At 36.9% G+C, this 21,545-nt stretch overlaps 1 protein-coding gene across 1 annotated transcript in view; it reads left to right on the forward strand.

The window, feature by feature from the left end:
• Nucleotides 1–21,545, forward strand: part of gnai2b (guanine nucleotide binding protein (G protein), alpha inhibiting activity polypeptide 2b) — an 88,264-nt gene that overhangs the window by 45,140 nt on the left and 21,579 nt on the right. Inside the window, exon 2 of the mRNA XM_037678720.1 lies at nt 17,345–17,387. Coding sequence (XP_037534648.1) covers nt 17,345–17,387 — 43 coding nt within the window. The remainder of the gene's footprint in view (nt 1–17,344; nt 17,388–21,545) is intronic.

Here is a 21,545-nt window from a genome sequence, read left to right on the forward strand (position 1 = left end):
TATATATATATATATATATATATATTCGTCTGTCTGTCTGTCGTTTGAATATTAACTCTGCTAGAATGTCTTCTAGAATGTGCTGAACAAAGTCTGCAATCAGTTGCAACAAATTATTTGTGTAATGTGCAGCAAGACACATAATATTAAGCCTAAATATTTAGTATAGCACAGACTAAAAATAAGTCATGACAGCATCTAAATCAATAGCTACAAGAAAATTTAGGTTAAAGATTTAAACAGCAGATTTTTGATCCTACATGAATCCTCATCTAAATTTAACTCCCCTATGAACATTTCTCACTTATGTTGCCTTAAGCCTAGACTACTATAGGACAAATTGACCTAATTTAATACATGCAATTTAATAATTAACACAACAGAAGACGCACCAAAGGAAGAACTACAGACTCTGGAGGAGCAAGTAGTGATTTTTTTACAAAACAAAGACAATGACATCGAACATGAGGACCTTGTTCTAGAATTGCGCCGCTCAAGGTGGCTGCATGTTGGAGCAGCTCTTTTACTTTCATTTAGAGATTTTGCTTTTGGAAACTTTAACTCCTCTTTTTCTGGATATAAATCACATTTTTTGGATGATTGTTTCCTCTGGTATCGGATGCTGTGCAGCTGGAAGGATTTTTACTGAAACTTTTTTTTAGTTTTGGACATTTGTTATGATGCGTAACCATGGCAACAAGGCGGGTTTCTACAACCAACAGCAGCTGATTAACATCTCAAAAGCTCAAATAATATCTCAACTACAGCCCCAAATCTCAAGTGAGTTGAAAAGGATGTTCTGTGGACGCATTCTCATCTACCTGCCAGCTGTGCTCGAGTGCCTGACCACTGAGATCCTGGAACTAGCAGGAAACACGGCTCATGACAGTGGAAGGACAGGATCGTCCCTCAGCACCTACAGTTGGCTGTTCGCAGCGACAAGGAGCTCGGCAGACTGCTGGGAGGAGTGGCCATCGCTCTGGGAGGAGTTCTGCCCTGCATTTGGGCAGTCCTACAGCCCGAGGGGAACCGAGAGGCCAGCCGAGTCTGGGTGGACGGATTAGACGGCATCTGCAGCCAGTTTCTTAGGATCCACTGTGGGATGGACCTTTACAAGAGATCCTTCCTGTCTACAGCCATCAGCATCTATAACATCTCTTAATGAAATGAGGATAACGAGTTACAACAACAAATAATTTCCCTCTGGGATTAATAAAGTTTTTTTTATTTTTTATTTCAATCTGTCACACCCTGCCCAACAAATCTGATAAAGCCAAACCATCCATAGTCATAAAGTTCATTAGCAGGAAATCAAGAAACAAGGAAATAATGCAAGCAAAAAAACTGAAGGGAACAAATGTTTACATAGACGAACATCTAACTAAAAAAAAGGAAATATTGCACGTGAAGCAAGATTGTTAAAAAAAAAACAGAAAAAAATAGCATCAACTTGGACAAGAAATGGAAACATTTGGATCAAAATACAGGAAGGATCTCGGGCTAAAATAATAAAAGACCTGAAAGATCTGGAAAGACTAAAATGAGCTCAGGAGATGATAGAAGATAAATCATTGACATAACTTCACAAACAAGAAATTAACAAAATATAAAATGAACAATACATTAAAACATGGCAACATACAAAGACAGAGTTTAAAATACACAATGTTGAAGATGTGATTGATACAAATTTTTGCCCCAGTAATAAAAGACTGTGAATATTATAATGAAGAACAGTTTAATGACATCAATATAACAAATGGAGGTCTCTCTATTCTTCACTTTAATAGTAGAAGTATAAATGCAAATATATCCAAAATAACAAATTATTTAAAACAGCTAAACAGAACCTTTACAATAACAGCACTGTCAGAGACATGGCTCAACGATGAAAACACAAATAATGTTCACATGGAAGGGTAAGAATTATATCATGTGAACAGAAGCAACAAAAGGGGTGGTGGAGTGGCTCTATTTGTTAAAAATGAAATAAAATGTAAATTAATTAATGAAATGTCAGTAATTGTTGATAATATCATGGAAATAATAACAATCGAAATAATAAACAATAATGATAAAAATATATTAATAAGTTGTGTATATCGATCTCCAGAATCAAATATAGAAATATTCACCGATAAAATCATGCAACTATTGGACAAGAGTCTTAATAAAAGCATTTTTTTGTGTGGAGATTTTAATTTTGACCTGGGAAATAAAACAGATTCAAATAACATCAGTACATTTACAAATTCATTGTATAGTTTAAATCTTTATCCGTTAATATCAAAACAACAAGAATTACAACTCATAGTGCTACAATAATCGATAATATTTTCACAAATATAACAAATGGGGATGTGAAAGGAGGTATTTTAATGAGTGATTTGAGTGATCACTTACCAGTTTTCACGATTTATAAAAATGATCAAAGCATTACAAAAGAAATTACAATTAAGAAAAAAAAAACAATAAACACATCAAAAAAAGCATTGGACAAATTAAAAGATGATTTACATAAACAAAACTGGAAAGACGTGTATGTTGATGATGTGAACAGATCATATGATGAGTTTATGAATATTTTAGGAGCTCTGTATGAAAAGAATTGTGTGCAAAATAATTGTACAAAGAGAAATGTTGTTGACCAACCATGGATGACGAAAGGGTTGAGAAATGCTTGTAAAAAAAAGAATTATTTGTATACATGTTTCTTGAAATTGAGAACACAAGAGGCTGAAGATAAATATAAGAAGTATAAAAATAAATTATTAGCGATTATAAGGAAACACAAGAAGGAATATTATAGTGATTTATTAAATAAAAGTAATGGTGATATGAAAGCAACATGGCGAGTAATAAATAGTGTTCTGAAAAGTCATAAAGTAAAAACAGGTATTCCACAATTTTTTTTGAAGGATGACGATGAAATCCATGATGAAAATGAAATTGTAAATGGATTTAATCATTATTTTGTGAACGTTGGATCAAGCCTTGCAGCTAAAATACCAAAAGTAGACAATAATGTGAACCATTCAGTTATAAGTTGTGACAACAGTATTTTTCTTAATGGAACTGACAAAGACGAAATAATGAATGTAGTAAAAAAAATCTTACAGATAAGAGATCAAAAGACTGGGTGGACATGGATATGATGTTTGTAAAGGACATAATGAGTTATGTTATCGAGCCGTTTACATATATTTGTAATTTATCATTTTCAAAAGGAATATTTCCAGATAATATGAAAGTAGCTAAGGTAGTTCCTCTCTTTAAAAATGGTGATAAATGTGTGTTCAATAATTATAGACCAATATCCTTATTACCACAGTTCTCAAAAATTCTAGAAAAACTGTTTGTGACCAGATTAGATACATTTATTAGTAAACAAAACATTCTAAGTAGCAGTCAGTATGGGTTTAGAGCAAAAAACTCTACATCAATGGCTCTCATGGAAATAATAGAACAAATAACTACTGCTGTCGATCAAAAACAATATTGTGTTAGTATTTTTTGTTGTTTTAAAAAAAGCATTCGATACTATTGACCACACCATTCTCCTTGAAAAATTAAATAAATATGGTATAAGAGGACCAGCATTACACTGGGTATCTAGCTATTTGAAAGATAGGAAACAGTTTGTACAAATAAATGGTGTAAGATCTGACCTCTGCAATATCACGTGTGGAGTTCCTCAAGGCTCTGTACTTGGACAAAATTTTTTTCATTTTATATTTGAATGACTTAGTGAATGTATCAGGACTCCTCAAATGTGTCCTTTTTGCAGATGACAACACGTTTTTTTTGTTTGGGTAAAGATGTAAAACAGATGTTGGAATTGATGAAGACAGAATTTGATAAAATACAAACTTGGTTTAAACTTAATAAATTATCATTAAATTTAGGTAAAACTAAATACATGATATTTAGTAACAAAAAGAGAACTGTTGATGATCCATTTAAAATTGAGGGTGTTGAGATTTGTAGAGTTAATGAGATTAAATTTTTGGGTGTAATCATTGATGAACAGCTAGCATGGAAAAATCACATAAATTCTGTAAGAACAAAAATATCTAAATCTATTGCAGTACTATACAAAGTCAGGGAATTATTAAATGATAAAGCTCTGTACATGTTGTATAACACAATCACTGTTCCACATTTAATCTATTGCATTGATGTTTGGGGGAAAGCGTGTAAAACATTTACAAAACCTATTTTTATTTTACAGAAAAGAGCTGTAAGAATTATCACCAGAAAGCATTACTGTCACCCATCAAGCACATTATTTTATCAACTGAAGTTATTGAAGTTCCATGATTTGGTAGATTATAGTATTTTATCAGTTATGTATAGGGCTCAAAATAACACATTACCATTAAATATCCAAATAAATTTTGTTAAAAGGTAAAGTTGTTATAATCTTAAGGGGATAGAGATATTTGTCAAACCACAATTCAGAACTAGTCTGAAGGGAAGGTCTACCTCAATCCAAGGAGTTGGATTGTGGAATGGTCTAGAGAGTGATGTTAAAAATGTCAAGTCAATGTGTACATTTAAGAAAAAGATCAAAGCTGAATTGTTAAAAAAGTATATATGAAGTAGCTTAGTGTGTGTTTTCTATTAGAATTAGAAAAATTAAAAAGAGTTATTCATTTTGTTCTGTTACTTGACGATAATTATGATTGAACTAATTGTTTGAAAAAAGGAGCAGATATAATAAGATTTTTTCTTCTTTCTGCTGCCTTTCATTTTAAATATCTTGTATCTTTTTTATATTGTTATGGAATTGTTTTGTACTTTTTTAAAATGAATAAACTTTATACCAATTTCCTTAAATGATTTTCTAAAATTGAATAGTTTTCATTTGATACTATTTCTATCTTAATATGTGATTCTTGACCTGCCATTGTGTATCTGTTCCTACCAAACACAGCCAGTCGAAGCAGATAGCCGCTTGTCCTGAGCCTGGTTCTACTAAAGGTTTCTTCCTCATGAGGGAGCTTTTCCTTTCCACTGTCACCTCCATACTTGCTCAAGATGAGAGTTCTCTGATGGAGTTAAATTCAAAGCAGTCTGCTTCTCAGATAAATAACGGTAAATTATTATTTTTAGATGAATGTTTCTGTTCAGTGACCTGAGTTGACTTCTGTTGTGACTTGGCACTATATAAACAAACTGACGTGAATTGACTTCTCCAAGCTTATATATAACTCTGACTGCTGTCTGCTGCAGGTAAGATATTAAATACCAGTACTCACAGCTGCTCCACAGAAACCTACACCAAAAAAATTTGAACCGTCCTGTAGGTCCCAATCACTGAACTGTTATTCAGTTTCTTTATATTTATGTCAACAACTGATACCTGTATTTACTGGCAAGGCAGATCACCCAACCTTTAATTATTCAAGGATTTAGACATACAGTCATTATAACATTGTTTTTCTTCTTCGGTGTCTTCTTTTCTTAAATCTCTCATGTCTAAGTCTGTAATAACCTCCTCGTCCATTCAGGCTCACTTGTCACTTTGATCCATGTTGCCCACCTCTACTCTCAGGAACTTCTATTTCATCTCTTCTTTAACTGCCTTCAGATTACATGTCCCTCAAATTACCACAGTCATTTCTTTATAGATACACCTGATTAACTTTTATCTCTTGTTTACATATGTTCTATACAAGCAGATCTGCCCTTGCTTAGTGTCCACACCACATGGTTAAAGAACTGTCCTCAGCTTTTCAAAGGGAATCTGTGCCCTGTGAGCTACACTAGAAGGATTCTGACCTCTTCCCTGCATGACAGCTATTTTAGGCTAATTTATAATCAGAATCAGAATCAGTTTATTATTGCCATGTCAATGAACGAGATTCACAAACTAGGAATTTGCTTCGACATAAGGTGCAAATAGTAATAAAGTAAAATAAAGTAAAATAAAGTAAAAATGAAGTAAAAATGAGAACATTACATAAGACATAAGACCTGCGTACACCCACAAATAAAGTAAAATTAAAAACATAACATAACCATATGTACACCCATACAATAGAAAACAATAAAAAAGCTTAGAAAACAGTACAGATGGACTATTCAATTATAATACAGATGTAATGTGGCTTATCTTGGCCTCAGACTTATAACTAAAAGACATTGATCATAATTAGTTATCTGAAAGTCAGCTGTCCATTACTTTTTTCTTACAGTTGCCTTTGATTTGATGTCCTTTCAGGATGAATGTAGGTTTGGATCTGCTTTTAGAGTCATCCAAGTTAGCTGATTGTACCCAAAGAAAATGAGCTTCACCAAACAGTTCCCACTTTAAATAGCTGCTGCCCTGAGCAAAAAAAAAAGTAAATGTCTGTAGTGGTATGCTATCATTTCTTATTGATGTTCAGTGTTGAGTTTAGCTACAACAGAAATGGCTGATGATTTCTAACCAGCTGAGCTTAAAAAGATAATATTGTTTTGCCTTTTGAGTATGAATTTACAGAAATATCATCCTAATCAAATGTTCAATCATAATGAAATGATGTATGGTTACTTCTACAATAGCTTTCTCAATGGTGGCTTTGGATATTCTGGAACATGCTGATTTGTGAGGTTGTACTAAACCTTTCTGCTCTAAAACCGTTCTATACTGAGTCAGTCAATGATCAAATGGGGTGGATAGTTCTGCACCAGTGTTTGATGGTCAACAAAACAAGAGGCATGATATCTAAAGGCATATTCTTCCATGAAGCCCGTGTCACTTCAGATGTGTGATCATCTCCCCTGGCAGGTTGTGATTTTAACATTGAGCAACAGACATCTGGCCCAATATAACTCCTCCCTGTAGGCGAACAGTCAGCACAACTTTATGCTTAATCAACAGGCGCCAGCTGATTTCAGCTTCCAGCTATTGTTCTAACTAAAACTAGAACTGTGAGTAGTTGTTGACGAGGTACAAGCCACTTGACACATGTCAACCCTGGCTAATCTCATCCCCAGCATTTCTTAAATCTTGCTTACTACAGACTTGTAAAATGATGAGGAGAATAAGGCCTATATGAGGACCTAAGCTCTCAGCAGATTTTTTTATCCCAAAGTTTAAATCTTTTTTTTTTCTTCTTTAACCTTTTTCATTTTCAGGGGGTTTCCATGACGAGTCCTTCTTCATCTCACTCTGTCCTGTGCATCCTCTTTCCTCATTCCATCTACCTCCATGTCCTCTAACTGCATCCATATACAGTATCTCCTCTTTGGCCTTCCTCTTGGTCTTTTCCCTGGCAGCTGCATTTCTCATCCTGCTACCTATATACCCACTGTCCCTCCTCTGGACTTGTCCAAACCATCTCAGTCTGACCTCCCTAACTTTATCTCCCAGTTGTTCAACCTGTGCTGTACCTCTGATGATCTCATTCCTAATCTTATTCATCCTTGTCACTCCCAAGGAGAGCCTCATCATCCTCAGCTCTGCCACTTCTAGTTTTGTCTGCTGTGCTTATATCAGTTCCAATGGGCATATTACTCTTTTCCACTTCTTCATTTGAATTTTACTGCTAAGCTTTTGTTACAAATCACACCTGAAACATTTCTCCATGCACTCCATCCTGCCCATTTTTTCTGGACATTTGACCCCAAGTACTTCAAGTCCTTCACCTTTGTGACCTCTGCTCCTTGTTGTCATGATCAGCGGCCCCTGCTGGCTCCCATCTGCTCACTTCCCTGCCCCTTCATGACATGCCATGTTTTCTGCCTTCTTGGTCATAGTTTCTGTTCATGTTTATTATTCTCATCTTCTGTCAACCTGCACCTCTGCCTGCTCACTTCACCACTCCACCTCAGCCTATCACAGCAATCAGCTCTGATTCCACTCACCTGTTCAGCTCATCTAGTTCACCTGCTCTGCACCCTTTATAAGATCCATTCTCCCTCTCCACCAGTGCGAGATTATTACACCTTCCATGGTCCCTGATTCAACCTCAAGCCTTGTTTTCTGGATTATTGACCTCACGCCTGCCTTCTGGATTTTCCGTTTTTTGCCTGCTCCTCATCTGGTTCTGTTCTGCCTCTCAGATCACGGTAACGACCTCCTCTTCAGTCTATGACCTCGACTCACGGATCACCCTTTTGGATTGCCCTTTGGACCACAAACTTTCATTGTCCCACTGTCCATAGCATTAAAGGCCTCCCTCTGCAGCTACCAGCAGCCTTATTAATAAAAGCTGTTAATTTTTGCACTCATGTGTCTGGCTTATTTTGAATCCAAAACCCTGGTTTGTGACACTTGTAGCCTAACTGGTCCACCAGCTTTCTACTATTCAGACATGTGTACTTCGTCTTGCAACAGCTGGTTTTAATTCCTCTTCATTCAAGTGCATACCTGCACCTCTCTAAATTGTCTTTTACCTGTGCCCTCCTCACCACAGATTACAATGTGTGGCAAAAGCTGTAAGGGTCTATTCATAACATAGCATGACCTGTGAGAACTGTGTGTAGGGAGGGGGTATCAACCATGGTGGAGGAAGATGCTCTTGAAGCTGTTAATTCAGTTCAGTTGATTTATATAGCGCTGTTATGCTAAATTTGTGTTTAGCTAGCTTACCAAAGCTTTTTGCCAAGGCATACCTTTCAGGAGTTTCCTTAGAAACTTATAATACATATGTACAGTATATATTATAATCTAGATACCATATTATGGTATCTAGATTTTAGATGGGGAGTTCTATAGTGATCAAACTCAAAACCGTAGACAACCAGTCAAAAGTATTTATTTCAAAATTTGTGGTTTATTTTAGACAGAAACCACTGTGGTCTATATACTATGTGACTCGGTACTTTGCAGTGATCGTAGCAATCCCTGCAAGCTATGATCCTTGCAAGCTACTGAGGGAATCATAGTGATACAAGCCATAAAACTTTGTGACTTACAGTTTAGAAGTTAGACAACCAAATGCAAAGTCTCCAGTTATAGCGCCCCCTATAGGTGTACATGTCTGAGTATTTTTTATTTTTTTTACTGTACTCGCAAGCCATAGTTACTACCATGTAATAATCATACCATGTGTAATCTTAGAAGTTTCCATGCTCTGCTGGATGCATGGAAACACTGCTCCTTAGCAGTTGCGTTTCCCTGCCTCTGCAGGCTTGGACCCCTAAATATGCTAAATGTTTTAGGTGTCACATTCAAAAAATGACATGTAATAATGAATAGACTTTTAAAAAATTCCCTCTGTTTAGAGATTGTGGACTACTGACAGGTAAACTGTGCAATACATGTCATCATACTATACAATAAGAAAACTTAAAGTTGCTTTGTAGAGGTTTTAAAAAACCCAAAAATGTCTAAAAGAACATGAGGAAAAAATGAAATGATCATCCAGTCTTCATACTCACAAGAACCTATTTGGTGGGATTTGACAGCACACTGAATAGTAAAACCCAAACCACAATGACCCCAGTCTGTTAACTTATATAGACATAAAGGATCTATCGCCAATGTCCTGTTAACCGTCATCTTCTAAACATTCTTTGTCCATTTTTTGACTAATCAGTTCTGTTTGGCAATCTAGAATTAGATAGGTGATTTAATGTTATAGCTGATTGGTGCATGCTCTAAAATAATGCATTACTATTTATTTGTTCTCTGGCATTAGGACATGTGAAAGTCTGTTGAATCAGTAATTGAAATGTCCATCAACTTGTCAACTGAGTGAGTGGGTCTGTGAGCGAAATCAATGTTTGTTTGCCTTTTCTCGAGCCAGGCCTGTTTCAATCCACTTGCGACAAATCATGGTGTTATCGCTGGTCTTTGTTCTGACACTCACAGAAAACCAGCTAGGGAACAAAAATGAATAGAGGAGTTTGATGAAGCAGGAAATGAAGGTGATGTTGTTTCCTCATCGACAGAAAGAAGGTTCTGAATCTTTTATACCAGCAATAAAAGGACAAAGCTCTGCTTGATGTTTGGTCTTTGTGATGTCTTTCTCATCTCTAAAATCTGTCAATGTTTTTAATTAAGTGTTTATTGTTTGCCCTGTGATGGACTTGCGACCTGTCCAAGGTGTACACTGCCTCTAGCACAGTGATTGCTGGATATGGGCACCAGTGATCCTTGAAACCGGAAAAGGAAGAAGCAGGTAAAGATAATGGATGGATGGATGTTTTTTGTTCTTAGGGAGTTAGATATTTGCTTATATATGTAAATATTTAAGCGTCATGTATCTGTTGTAAAAAAAGTTGTTTCATTGGCCCATAAAACTGTTACCTTTTCAGTGTCAGTCGTCTAATCCTCTATAGTTCCTCCATGATTAAGATGTATTTTGACTGCCAGTGTCTTTACTTGAATTAATAATGATAAGTGTCTGATGTTATCCTAGTATTTTTTTTTTTTTTTTACATATAAATAAATGAGCTGCCAACATACAGTTTGCAGTTTAGGATCTCCTGACCAAATCTCCAGTGATTAGCAGATTATACAAGTATGGTACTTTAACTTTTTTCTTATGACCATTTAGTTAGATATTCACAGAAATGAGTTTTACATTTCACAACAGTATAACTGTAGAATTGTTAAATACCTGATGATTGTTTGAGTTTACTGCATTCAAAGTTAACATGCATTTATTAATGGCTTTTTTTTGGTCTTGTTGATTTCAGGTAAAAGTCAGTGCAAGACATAAATGTTTTGTTATCATGCCCCATGGCCATGAAAGACAATTCAATTCTATTCAATTCAGTTTATTTGTATAACACCAGTTCACAACAAAGTTGTCTCAGGGCATTGTACAGAAACATTCACATACATAGAAAAGCTAAAGTAAAGTACTCTATCTAAGGAAGCCAGCAGACTCGTTGACTCAAGAGATGAGGATGAACACGTGTTTGTTTGTTTATCTTTTAGCAAAATATCTCGTGAACCACTGAAGGAATTTTAATGAAAATTTCAGAAAGTACTCACTGGTCGAACATCTGTTATGGTCCTTGAGTCCAGAAGTAACTCACAGGACGCACAACATCCATCCATCCATCCATTAGCTTTACCCGCTTATTCCATTTTGGGTCACGGGGGTCACTGGTGCCCATGTCCAGCAATCACTGTGTGAGGGGCGGGGTACACCCTGGACGGGTCGCAAGTCCATCACAGGGACACATAGAGACAAACGAGACAAACAACCATTCACTCGCTCACTCACACCTAGGGACAATTTAGAGTTACCAATTAGCCTAACATGCAAGTTTTTGGTCTGTGGGAGGAAACTGGAGTACCCGGAGAAAACCCACGCACGCACGGAGAGAACATGCAAACTCCACCCAGAAGGCCCCTGGACCGGGGTTTGAGCCAAGGACCTGCTCGCTGAGAGGCAGCAGCTCTACCAGTTGCGCCACCGTGCTGCCCGGACTCACAACATATGGAGTCCCGATGATTATACACTTAAATCAAATATTTTAATCAAAAATCATCTGAACAGTGAAAGATAGCTGGGATCCCTGACTAAAAGCAAACAAAAAAAGAGGAAGAAGCCACGAACTAGCCAGCAGTTGACAGTTGGGTTTGGGCTATTCTCCTCACCCTATGTTCCAGGATCTAACCCCACAACCAAAAACCTGAGAATGTAACTCCCAGATCCAGCAACAATTAACCCAAGAACATTGCGACAAGGTGCAACAAATGGCATCTACAAAGAAAGGAGCGGGAGTGAGTCTAAAGAGCAAAACTAACAACCATCTCTCCTCTGGCCTTGCTCGCTCTCCAAGCAGGCGGAGCTTGTTCCTTTTAAACCCCTTCCAGCCAATCAGAGTCAAGAGAGGACACATCAATCAGTCAGACACTCACAAAGATGACACAGGGACACGTCACAACTTCTGCAACCGATTAGCAACCCAAATCAAATTGACGGCCAAAGATAATCAACCTTAGCATGAACAAAAATTATTAGAACTCTCTCAATCTTTTTGGATATTGATCTAAAATGTGGTCTTGTAGTACAGTATCAGTGAATCATACTCATGATGCTCTGAGCTTTAACAAATTGCATATACTCTTTAAACTAAACATGATGACAATAACTTATGGTCAGCCCTGTTTATCTGTTTGTACAAATTTTTGTGAATGATTTTTAATGAGGCCCTGTGATGGACTTGTGGCTGTCCAGGGTGTACCCCGCCCCTCGCACAGTGATTGCTGGACATGGGCACCAGCAATCCCCGTGACCCAAAATGGAAGAAGAAGAATGGAAGAAAGATAGATGACTGGATGGATGGATTTTTAATTAAATTCTAAAACATTAATTATTGGATGTACTGTTATGAACCGTTTGGATCAGCACATCAACACCCAACACAGAAATGGTTTAACAAAATTATTAGGAAATAAAGAGCTTCTGGTGCAGGTCTGAGTCCGATCTTCTGTCTTGATGGAATAACAGGAGCTGTAGTCTCGCTGGAGCCGATGATGTCACTCATGCAGAGTGAACAGCAGCAGCGGAGCAAAACAGAAAACATGTCCAATAAGGGCAAATTCAGTTCCAGGGTCCAAGAGGGGTAGCAGGGGTTTGAGCACAGGGAGGCAGAGAGCAGAATAAATAAGTGATCTTAAATTGTGGTTGGTGTGGAGGCGCAGAGTACTAACCATGAGGACTGAAGCAGACAAAATCCAAAAGGGAGCAGGCTGGTCGGGTAATCAGAAAACAGGCTTGGGTTCAGAACTAGGCAGGATGCAAAGACAACAAGCGCTGGATTTCTACTGCTCAGAGAGGTTCGAGAATCTGGCACTGATTGAGGGTGAACAGGGAGCTTAAGTAGGGAGGTGCACAGGTGCGATGAATGAAACCGATTGCAGAGGCAGGGAGAGGAGGCATGGTACAAGCACATGAACTGAATGATTGACAGGACAGAAAACACTTGGCAGGAGAAAAAACATGAAACGAAACAAGCTGAGGTAGTAAAATCTATCTATCTATATCTACTCTTAACAGATCACTTAAAAACATTTTCTAACTTTGAGATGCAGCTCAGTGGGTGATAAGCATTATTTCAAGAAATGCTACTTTTAGTTCATTTTTGTAAAAAGGCTTGTCTGCAAACAGATTAGAATATACAACACAATGATTGAGGTACCTTGGAACTCCTTTTTCTATTGTATGAATTAAATTAGACGCTATAGGCTCCAACCTTTAGTTTGTGGGAAATAATGACACACTTGGAGTGTGTCAAGGTCAGCTTTGCTGTACCTTCACTACAATATAATTTAAATAACGGGTTCTCTCTTTTTCGAGCTAATTACAGCCATGTGACAGAAGTAACTGTGCGTAGATGGTTTAATCAGTGACATGAGACGTTACTTTTCTTTGACCCATCAAAATAAATGTGGTCATTTATTAACAGAATCAAAATTTAACATCAAAACATTGTACACTTGATTAGCTGAACTGGTTCTGATTAATAAAACTTGGCACGTTTTACTTAATAAAAACAACAGACATTTCTGAAGATATCTAGATTCATTACTGGCAAAATAGAAGAGTTTAAAGATAGGAAAAATGGAGGAGTTTAAAGGGAGAGGTTTGAAGGAAGATGTATGTCTGTGGACCAGAACCGCACGCTCCTTCCAAACGCAGCTCGCCCTCGGTCCACTTAGTGCGTTAAGCTCGTGACGACTCTTTACCTTGGCAGAGGATGGGTCCGCTACGGTCAAGAGGTCCCTGGCATGCTACCTTTCAGCGTCTCCTCAGGGCGACTCGGCAGAAGTCGTGAGATACTCCGTTCAACAGAACTAACTTCCCCAGAAGTTGTAGGGCATTCACCGGGTGAAGTCACAGCGAGGCGCCGTGACTCCTGCAGAGATGGATGACTCCATCAGACTGACTTCAACTCAAGACTGAGAACTCAAGACCCAGCACTCCAGAACTCCAGAACTCCAGAGCTCAACTCCAGAACTTCAGAACTGAATAGTTCCAGGAAGTGTCGACTTTTAAAGAGTTCTCACTTTAGGGCCTCCTGCTTGGTTGAAGCAAGGTTCTAGTGATGTCAGAGGGTCATTACAAGTCAAGAAAACAGTAGGAATGTTTTTAGGAACAGTTAGTTACAGATGAGAAATTTTTTTTGAGAAATGACAGACTTACAGGTGCCAGTTTTCTTATTTACTGTCTGAGAGTTTTAAAAACACGACACTTCGTTCCAATAACTTCTCTTCTGACTTTCGACCGACATCACTACTTCTCATTTCAGACAGAAGATCAAAAATGCATAATTACTTTGTAAAATAGACATTTTAACTTGATTTCTAATTTAAATGAGGATTAAAAAATCATTAATACTGTTTCACAGTTGATTTAAAATGAGTGGTTCACTTCAACATTTAGAAATGGTATGAACTAAACACACTTTTGATTTATCAAGATATTGTAAAATAGTGATGATAATATAAAAGAAGAGTGTTCTTTCAATTGATTACTTCAGGATACAATTAGACAGTCTCTGGATGAGCTAATTTGTATTTCTGGATTCAAATCAATGAAATAACAGTTCCTGTCCCATGAAGGTCTTCAGAGGCAGGTTTTGGTCGGAGGCCGAGTTCACTACACACTGCTAGCCTCGCTAGTCTTTTTCTTATTAGTCCGAGTCAAGATAACCATGTTTTGATTGGCTTGACAAGAAAGTCAGTTTCCACAAATAATCAAAAGGTTCATTTAGTACTGGCTGAGAAATATTGCTTGAAATTGCTCTTGGTCTATTTAATTTATTGTTTGGTGGCTTCTCGGATAGAGGAAGTTCTTTGGATGAAGGACGAAATGTCTCAGCAAAAAAAAAAGAAACCATCCAGATGACCTGACTGAACATTGTTAGATTTTATACCTGGATTATTGAGCATGAACTTTGGTGTTTTGAACCACTTTAGCATGACTGTTTCAGAGGAGTTGACGAAGGAGAGGGTGGGCCCCGGATGAGAGGGTGGGCCCCAGAGGCCATCTTAGCACCAGCAAATTGGTTTTTTTCCCCTCTATGGAGTACGTTGTTTGTGGGAATCAGTTTTGTTTGGTGGCTTCTCTGGTTGAGGCAGTCCTTTGGATGAAGGACGAAACGTCTCAGCAAAAAAGAAGAAACCATCCAGATGACCTGACTTAACATTGTTAGGTATTTAATTTTTCTACATTACAACCACAAAAATAAGTAAAATGTGTAAATCTGTATACATTTGATCAAAACTTAGTGCAGCTGTCAGTATTTATCTCTTTAAAAAGTAACCTTCATGTGGGCTTTGAAGAATCAGAATCAGAATAAGCTTTATTATCATTACACTGAGATACAACGAGAACATAGAAACAGGTTTTGTTGAGATTTTGTGGCTTTCACCTGGTCTGAGGTATTTACATGGAGTTAAACCTGAAATTACAGGACAGTTATTATATTTAACAAACATGCATGATGATTATGTCAAACATCTGGATTTTAGAGGTTCATAGAAATGGTTGATGGATTAGTGTTTCTTTTTTTTTTTTTTTTCTAACAAAGACATAATTATTTTGATTAAATTACGTTTTATAATTGGATTCTAACTTAAAGATGAATTGTGACAATAATGTTTACACTGTTTACTCCCCTCTGGTTACAACAATAAGATGACCTTCTGCTGGAAATCTCAAGTCAGTCCCAAAGTTGTCCCCTGAAGCGGCACAATACCAGCTGGTGGTTCTCTTAAAACACCTTACATAAGAAATGAGAAGAGCCTCCTTCTTTCCTCTGCTGCTCACAAGCGTTCACCTCCTTGTAGACTTGAAATATTAATGGAAGAGTTTTATTTTGGTGCCAGGAAGGTGACCTTCAAATATGTCTCTGCTGTGAAACTAATCTACTTATTACCAGCTGTCTTTTCTCCTCACACAGAACAGTTTTATCTAAGCTCCTATAAACTAGATCTACTTTTTGCATATAATGAGATGGGTTATTTTTTGTATGAGGTATGATATCAATAACACAAACAGTCATCTTACTGATTTTTGTCCTGACATTAATATCATATTTATTCAAGTATATTCCATAACTGAAAGAGAAGAAGTCAAAAGTATTTAAAAATAGTTAAATGACAAATTTACGTACTTTATGTGTGCTGAAAAGTACACCACCTGGTTCACTCTGTTAGCTCAAGGTTTGGTTAACTGTTGTTAGCAGACATTGGTCATGTGATGTAAATGGACAGTGTATGGTTGAATAATCCTGAAAGTACTGGGAAGGAGTAAAAATAATCACAGTTTTTCATATTAGGAACAAACAAATTATGTATAATAACATCAATCTCTAGCCTTAAAGGACTTGTTTGTCTTTTTTATTGTGGTGTTCTGTGGAGTTGATATTAGAAGTCAATATCTTACCGGCAGTAGGAACCACCCTGGTCATTACAATTTTGAATTTTAGGCCCAAATTATCTCGGAGTTGATCTGTTAGCAAGACTAAAGTGGAGCTGGTTCCAAAAAGAATTTCTGTCATATGTCGATGGTTGTTGACAGTGAAAACTGAGTCGGCTGTGTCGTCTTACCAGTGATGGTCCACGTAAAACCTACGTTCCAGAAGAAACGCTTTGTGTTACCTCACAGAAGAATCATGATGCAATGCAGTTTAACAAAAACAAAAATATTATAGTGGACACAGTGTTGTTGTTTTTTGAGTTTTTACATTACCTTACTTTTCCACCAAATCCATACTTTACCTGGCTGTTCTTAACATGTTGGATTTTGCAACAAAATTTTTACATGAACCGACTGCAGACTGACTCGATCTTCAGTCTTGACCATAGACTTCTATGGGTATGATTAAAATAATAATAATAATAATAATAATAATAATAATAATAATAATAATAATTTAAAAAGTAAATTAAATTATGCTCTGAGTGAATTCTACTGCAGGTAAGATATTGAAAAAGCAGCTGTTTAATTTGTCCCTATTCTACACTTAAAAAGAAAGATCAGCATATGCTGGCTTTTGTCTGTTCTTAGTAAATCTGACTGAAAGGGCCCTAAATAACAGCTGCAATATGATGAAGTGGTAATTTTTTTTTACATCTCTTATCATACAAACTGATTATTTGAGTCAGTAAAAATAAATAGAAAAATACACCATGAAGCTGCAATATATATTTTAAATGCTACAAATAGAATAATATTCCAAAAACACCTTTGCATCTTGTTTGACTGTCACTAAAATACTTTTTTTTAGGAAAGCTTTGTTAATCTATTTTTCTGTTAAGCAAAAAACAAATATTGAAGTTGAGGGGGGAGCTGAAGTTGAACTTTATTTTGCTCCAACACATCAAGACAACAGCAGCCATGTGAGGTTTCTGTGTTCCTCTAATATTTTATTGTCCCAACAGGTGCTGGGGAGTCTGGGAAGAGCACCATTGTAAAGCAAATGAAGTAAGTTATGAAACCAATTTTTATATCACTTAATTGTTCAATTTGAGGTCTGTTCTGTTTAAACTTTAATAATTCTTAAAAAGCAAGACTTTCAAACACCATGCTTGTACCTGGGGATGTTTACTCCCTATAATATTTCACTGGCTCTGTCTTCTATATTTAGATAGCACTCAGTTATCAGATCCTCAGAGACTAATAATAATACAAATGATGTAACTGTTTAATAGGATGAATCTTAACTCCTGCACTTTAGTTTCCTGGGATAATATGATCACTTATTTACTTTACGTGGAATGAATTTCCAGTTACGGTTTCACTGAACACAGACACTAATGGACCTGCACAAACTGAGGATGCTAAATATTTTAATTGTCCACATTCCTCAGAGCTAAACAGGCGTTGAGTTCATTTTTTATGAGCTTGAAGTAGGAGCAGTTCATTGTTTATGAAATCATTTAATTATATATCACAGCACACAGATAAACCACCCTATGAGACATTCTTTACACTGTCCTGTTGTGTAACATTAGCCAAAGAAATAGCCTCTGGATGTGAGAAAACCATGTTTTTACTTAAACCGACTGAACATGATGGCCGCTACTTCCTAAATGACTACCGGTCAGTATTAACATTTGCATCATGTCACGGTTTACTGCATCAGTCTGCGTGACTTTAGAATGAATAGAAACTTGACTCAGTTTGCGTTCTCTGCACTTCCTCCTACAGTGTGATGTATCTGATAGGAAACATCTTGCTTCCCTCACTCTTGCAGCCACAGAATTATTATTGCACAGAAAAAAAACAGTGCTGCATCAGCTGAATGCTGCAGGGAGGAGGCAGTTCAAGTGTGTGTCAAACGCACTGCTACACATCATCCTGCACACAAGGCCTGTATAGGAATATGATACACAGTATGCTGCGTCTTCATAGATTAGATAGTAAGAAAACATGTTAAAATTACCCTTTATTTAACCACAAAAGCTCTACTGATCACGGATGCACACACTGACACTCATACATCACTGAACTCTTTTTAAACATGCATGTTTTTTAACTGCTGGAGGAAACTGGAGTACTGGAGAAAACACACACAACATGAGGAGATCTGTCAAATCTCACATAGAAAGACCCCAGACCCAACAGAGGCTTGACTACTAATGCACCATCTCTCTGACCATAACATCAAAATGTGTGTGGGAAAGGTGAAGCACCCACATCTGCCTCCACCCTCATTTGCCCCACTCTGGGCTGATGAGCAAGGCCCTTAACCCCCATCTTCTCCCCTGGATGGAAGTCCTCTGCTCCACACAGTGCCCGACTGATATGGAAATTTTGGTTGTCACCGATACTGATATTGGGAGAGGCAGGCTAAAGGTGATAATCGATATAATGGCTGAAAACTTTTTAGCTTTGTCTACCCCCAAGGGTCTAAGAAAACAGTGAGTGGAGCCAGGTTTGTTTATTTAGCGCAGCTGTTAGCAATCATGAAGCTAAGCAAATCAGATCCACGCTATACGTGGTCCCACAGTAGATTTACAAGTGGTGCACTGGTCATAAAAACAGTCTTCCTAACGTGCGTTCACATTTTCTGTCCTCCATTACTCACCATAAAGTTATCAAGTGTGTTAAAAAAATATAAATTAAACAAAGAAATACCCTTCCCTGTTCATTGTTTAAACAGTCATGTATGGTGAAGGTCTAATTAGTAATGACCGCAGCAGAGTTTATTTTTCTTTGCAGAGAAGTAAAGACTTAGACAAACAATGCCTTTCATTGAGGACGACAAAGATAACATTGCTAACGCTGGATGTCCTCACAAACTAGAAGCTCAGTTCGACAGGACTGGTTGCTCTAACTACTGACAACAGGATAATGTCTTGACGGCAGTGCACCCAAACACTAATGTTCGCTTGCTAACTTGAGAGGCACATAGCTAATGACAAGCGGGTTGAAGGATTGAAGATAATTTATTATTGGTGATTTATTTTATCGACCAGTTAAAATAAACTTACAATGCTCTGCTCAGCAAAATCTGCTACACAGTATTGCTCCCCGCTTCGGCTGTGGTGAAAGTGAAACTTAAGTGAACGGACATGATTTGAAAGTAGTCTTCCTGCGCCCGCTACTGGATGCATTGTACAATTCATTCTTTCATTCAACCTTTATTTAGACAGGTTAATCCCATTGAGCCTCGAGGACTCATTTACAAGAGAGACCTGAATTCAACAAAGAGCAACAAATTGCGGCTAGTTCCAGCATTTTAGGGGTAAAAATTAGAAGTGTATATCAGCGCATAATGGGACAATTATCACCGATACGATAGGTCCCCAAACATCTATATCGGCCCAAAATATCGGTCCAACCGATATATCGGTCGGGCTCAGTTCCACACATGTGGGTTGTGGTAGCTCAATGGTCGGTTGCATCAGAAAGGGCATCCGGTGTAAAAACAGTTGTCAAATCTTCATCCAAATTTGCTCACTCTGAAGAAGGGAGCAGCTAAAAGGGAAAAAAAGAGGTTAGCATTATCTTAATAATTTGTAATTGTATAAAGTCTTGATTGATGCATTCTCCCTCACAGTTTAAATAAATGTATGCAAGTCCAATTTATGTGCAAGCTTTCTGTGAAAAGGTTATGAACAATTAATATATTTAGCTGTTGTTCTTGACCCTACTAAATATTTGGTGACCATTTTAAAGATAGATGTTCACCTGAATATAGGATTTTTGAATTTTTATGGTCTCTTATATATCAACAACAGTCTGGTAACGGCATGTTGTCACTTCTGTGTGAGTGATCATATGTGAAAGCAATACAGTCTAATTTAGAGTCCCTTTTTCTGTAAGTCCTCATGTCTCACTCCCACACAGCAGCGATGGTAAATCTGCCTTCTGATCGACTCTTCAGAGAACTGACAGATGGTGTTATTGAAAAAATAAAGTGTTCAAACTTTCCACCCCGTGGTTTTACCTTTGATAATTAGCTGCAGCAACCAGAATCAGGGCCAAACGAATAAAACTGCTTAAGGATCTGGATTTTTTATTGCCCTATTTTTCTTGACTTTTACACAAACATTTTCAGCTGAATTTTTGCTTTTTTATATAATTTTATGACAGAACAACATAAGAAACTGTGCTTTAAAAGAGTAACTTTTTTAGTTTTTTGTGATGTTGTAGTTTCGCATTTTACAAACAGCAGTGATAGTGGAAATAATGGATCATGTTTTTCTCAAGCTGACACCCACACTGTTACATTAGTGAAATTAAACCCTCAGGGAAACTATACAAGCAATAACTAAATGCAAAAAATATATTTTTATTGTTTATTCCACTAAATATGTTTTTGTTTCTCAGCTACTATGTACTTGCAAATCTAAAACATGTTTTTTTGATGTGAGAAAATAATAATAATAATAATAATAATACTTTATTTGTATAGCACTTTTTAAAGAAATGTTACAAAGTGCTTCACATTAATCAATTTAAACAACATCATCAATGACACCAGAAACACAAAAGTATATCAAATCAATTAAAATACATAACAATATAAGAAAAAATGAAAATGAAAATACAAAGAAATTCCGATATTAAAAGCCTTATTATACAAGTACGTTTTAACTAATGATTTAAAAGAAGACAATGAAGAGGCCTGTTTAATATTTAGAGGAAGAGCATTCCACAAATTAGGAACCCTGACCATAAAAGCCCTCCCTCCTTCTGTCACCAGTCGAGCTCTGGGAGTGGAAAGTAATAAAAGATTTAAGGATCTGAGATTGCAAGAAGGGATATGGGGGTAAAAAGCTCAGATAGATATGATGGCGCAAGACCATTCAGGGATTTAAAAACAAACAATAAAATGTTCAAGTCAATTCTAAAAACCACAGGGAGCCATTGCAATGAGGACAGAACAGGAGTGATGTTCTGATATTTATGGGCTCTTGTGAGAACTCTAGCTGCAGTGTTTTGTACTAGTTGAAGACGATTAAGAGAATTTTGGGGCAGACCAGAAAATAAAGAGTTACAATAATCAAGATGACAGGAGAAAACGGCATGAATAAGAGTTTCTGCATCAGTTAAAGAGATAAATGCTCTGATTTTGGCAATATTCCTAGTTTGAAAAAAAAAAAAGCTGTGCTTAAAATGTTTAGAAAAACT

This window comes from Nematolebias whitei, chromosome 7, assembly GCF_014905685.2.
Source record: "Nematolebias whitei isolate Nwh7 chromosome 7, NemWhi1, whole genome shotgun sequence".
NCBI lineage: Eukaryota > Metazoa > Chordata > Actinopteri > Cyprinodontiformes > Rivulidae > Nematolebias > Nematolebias whitei.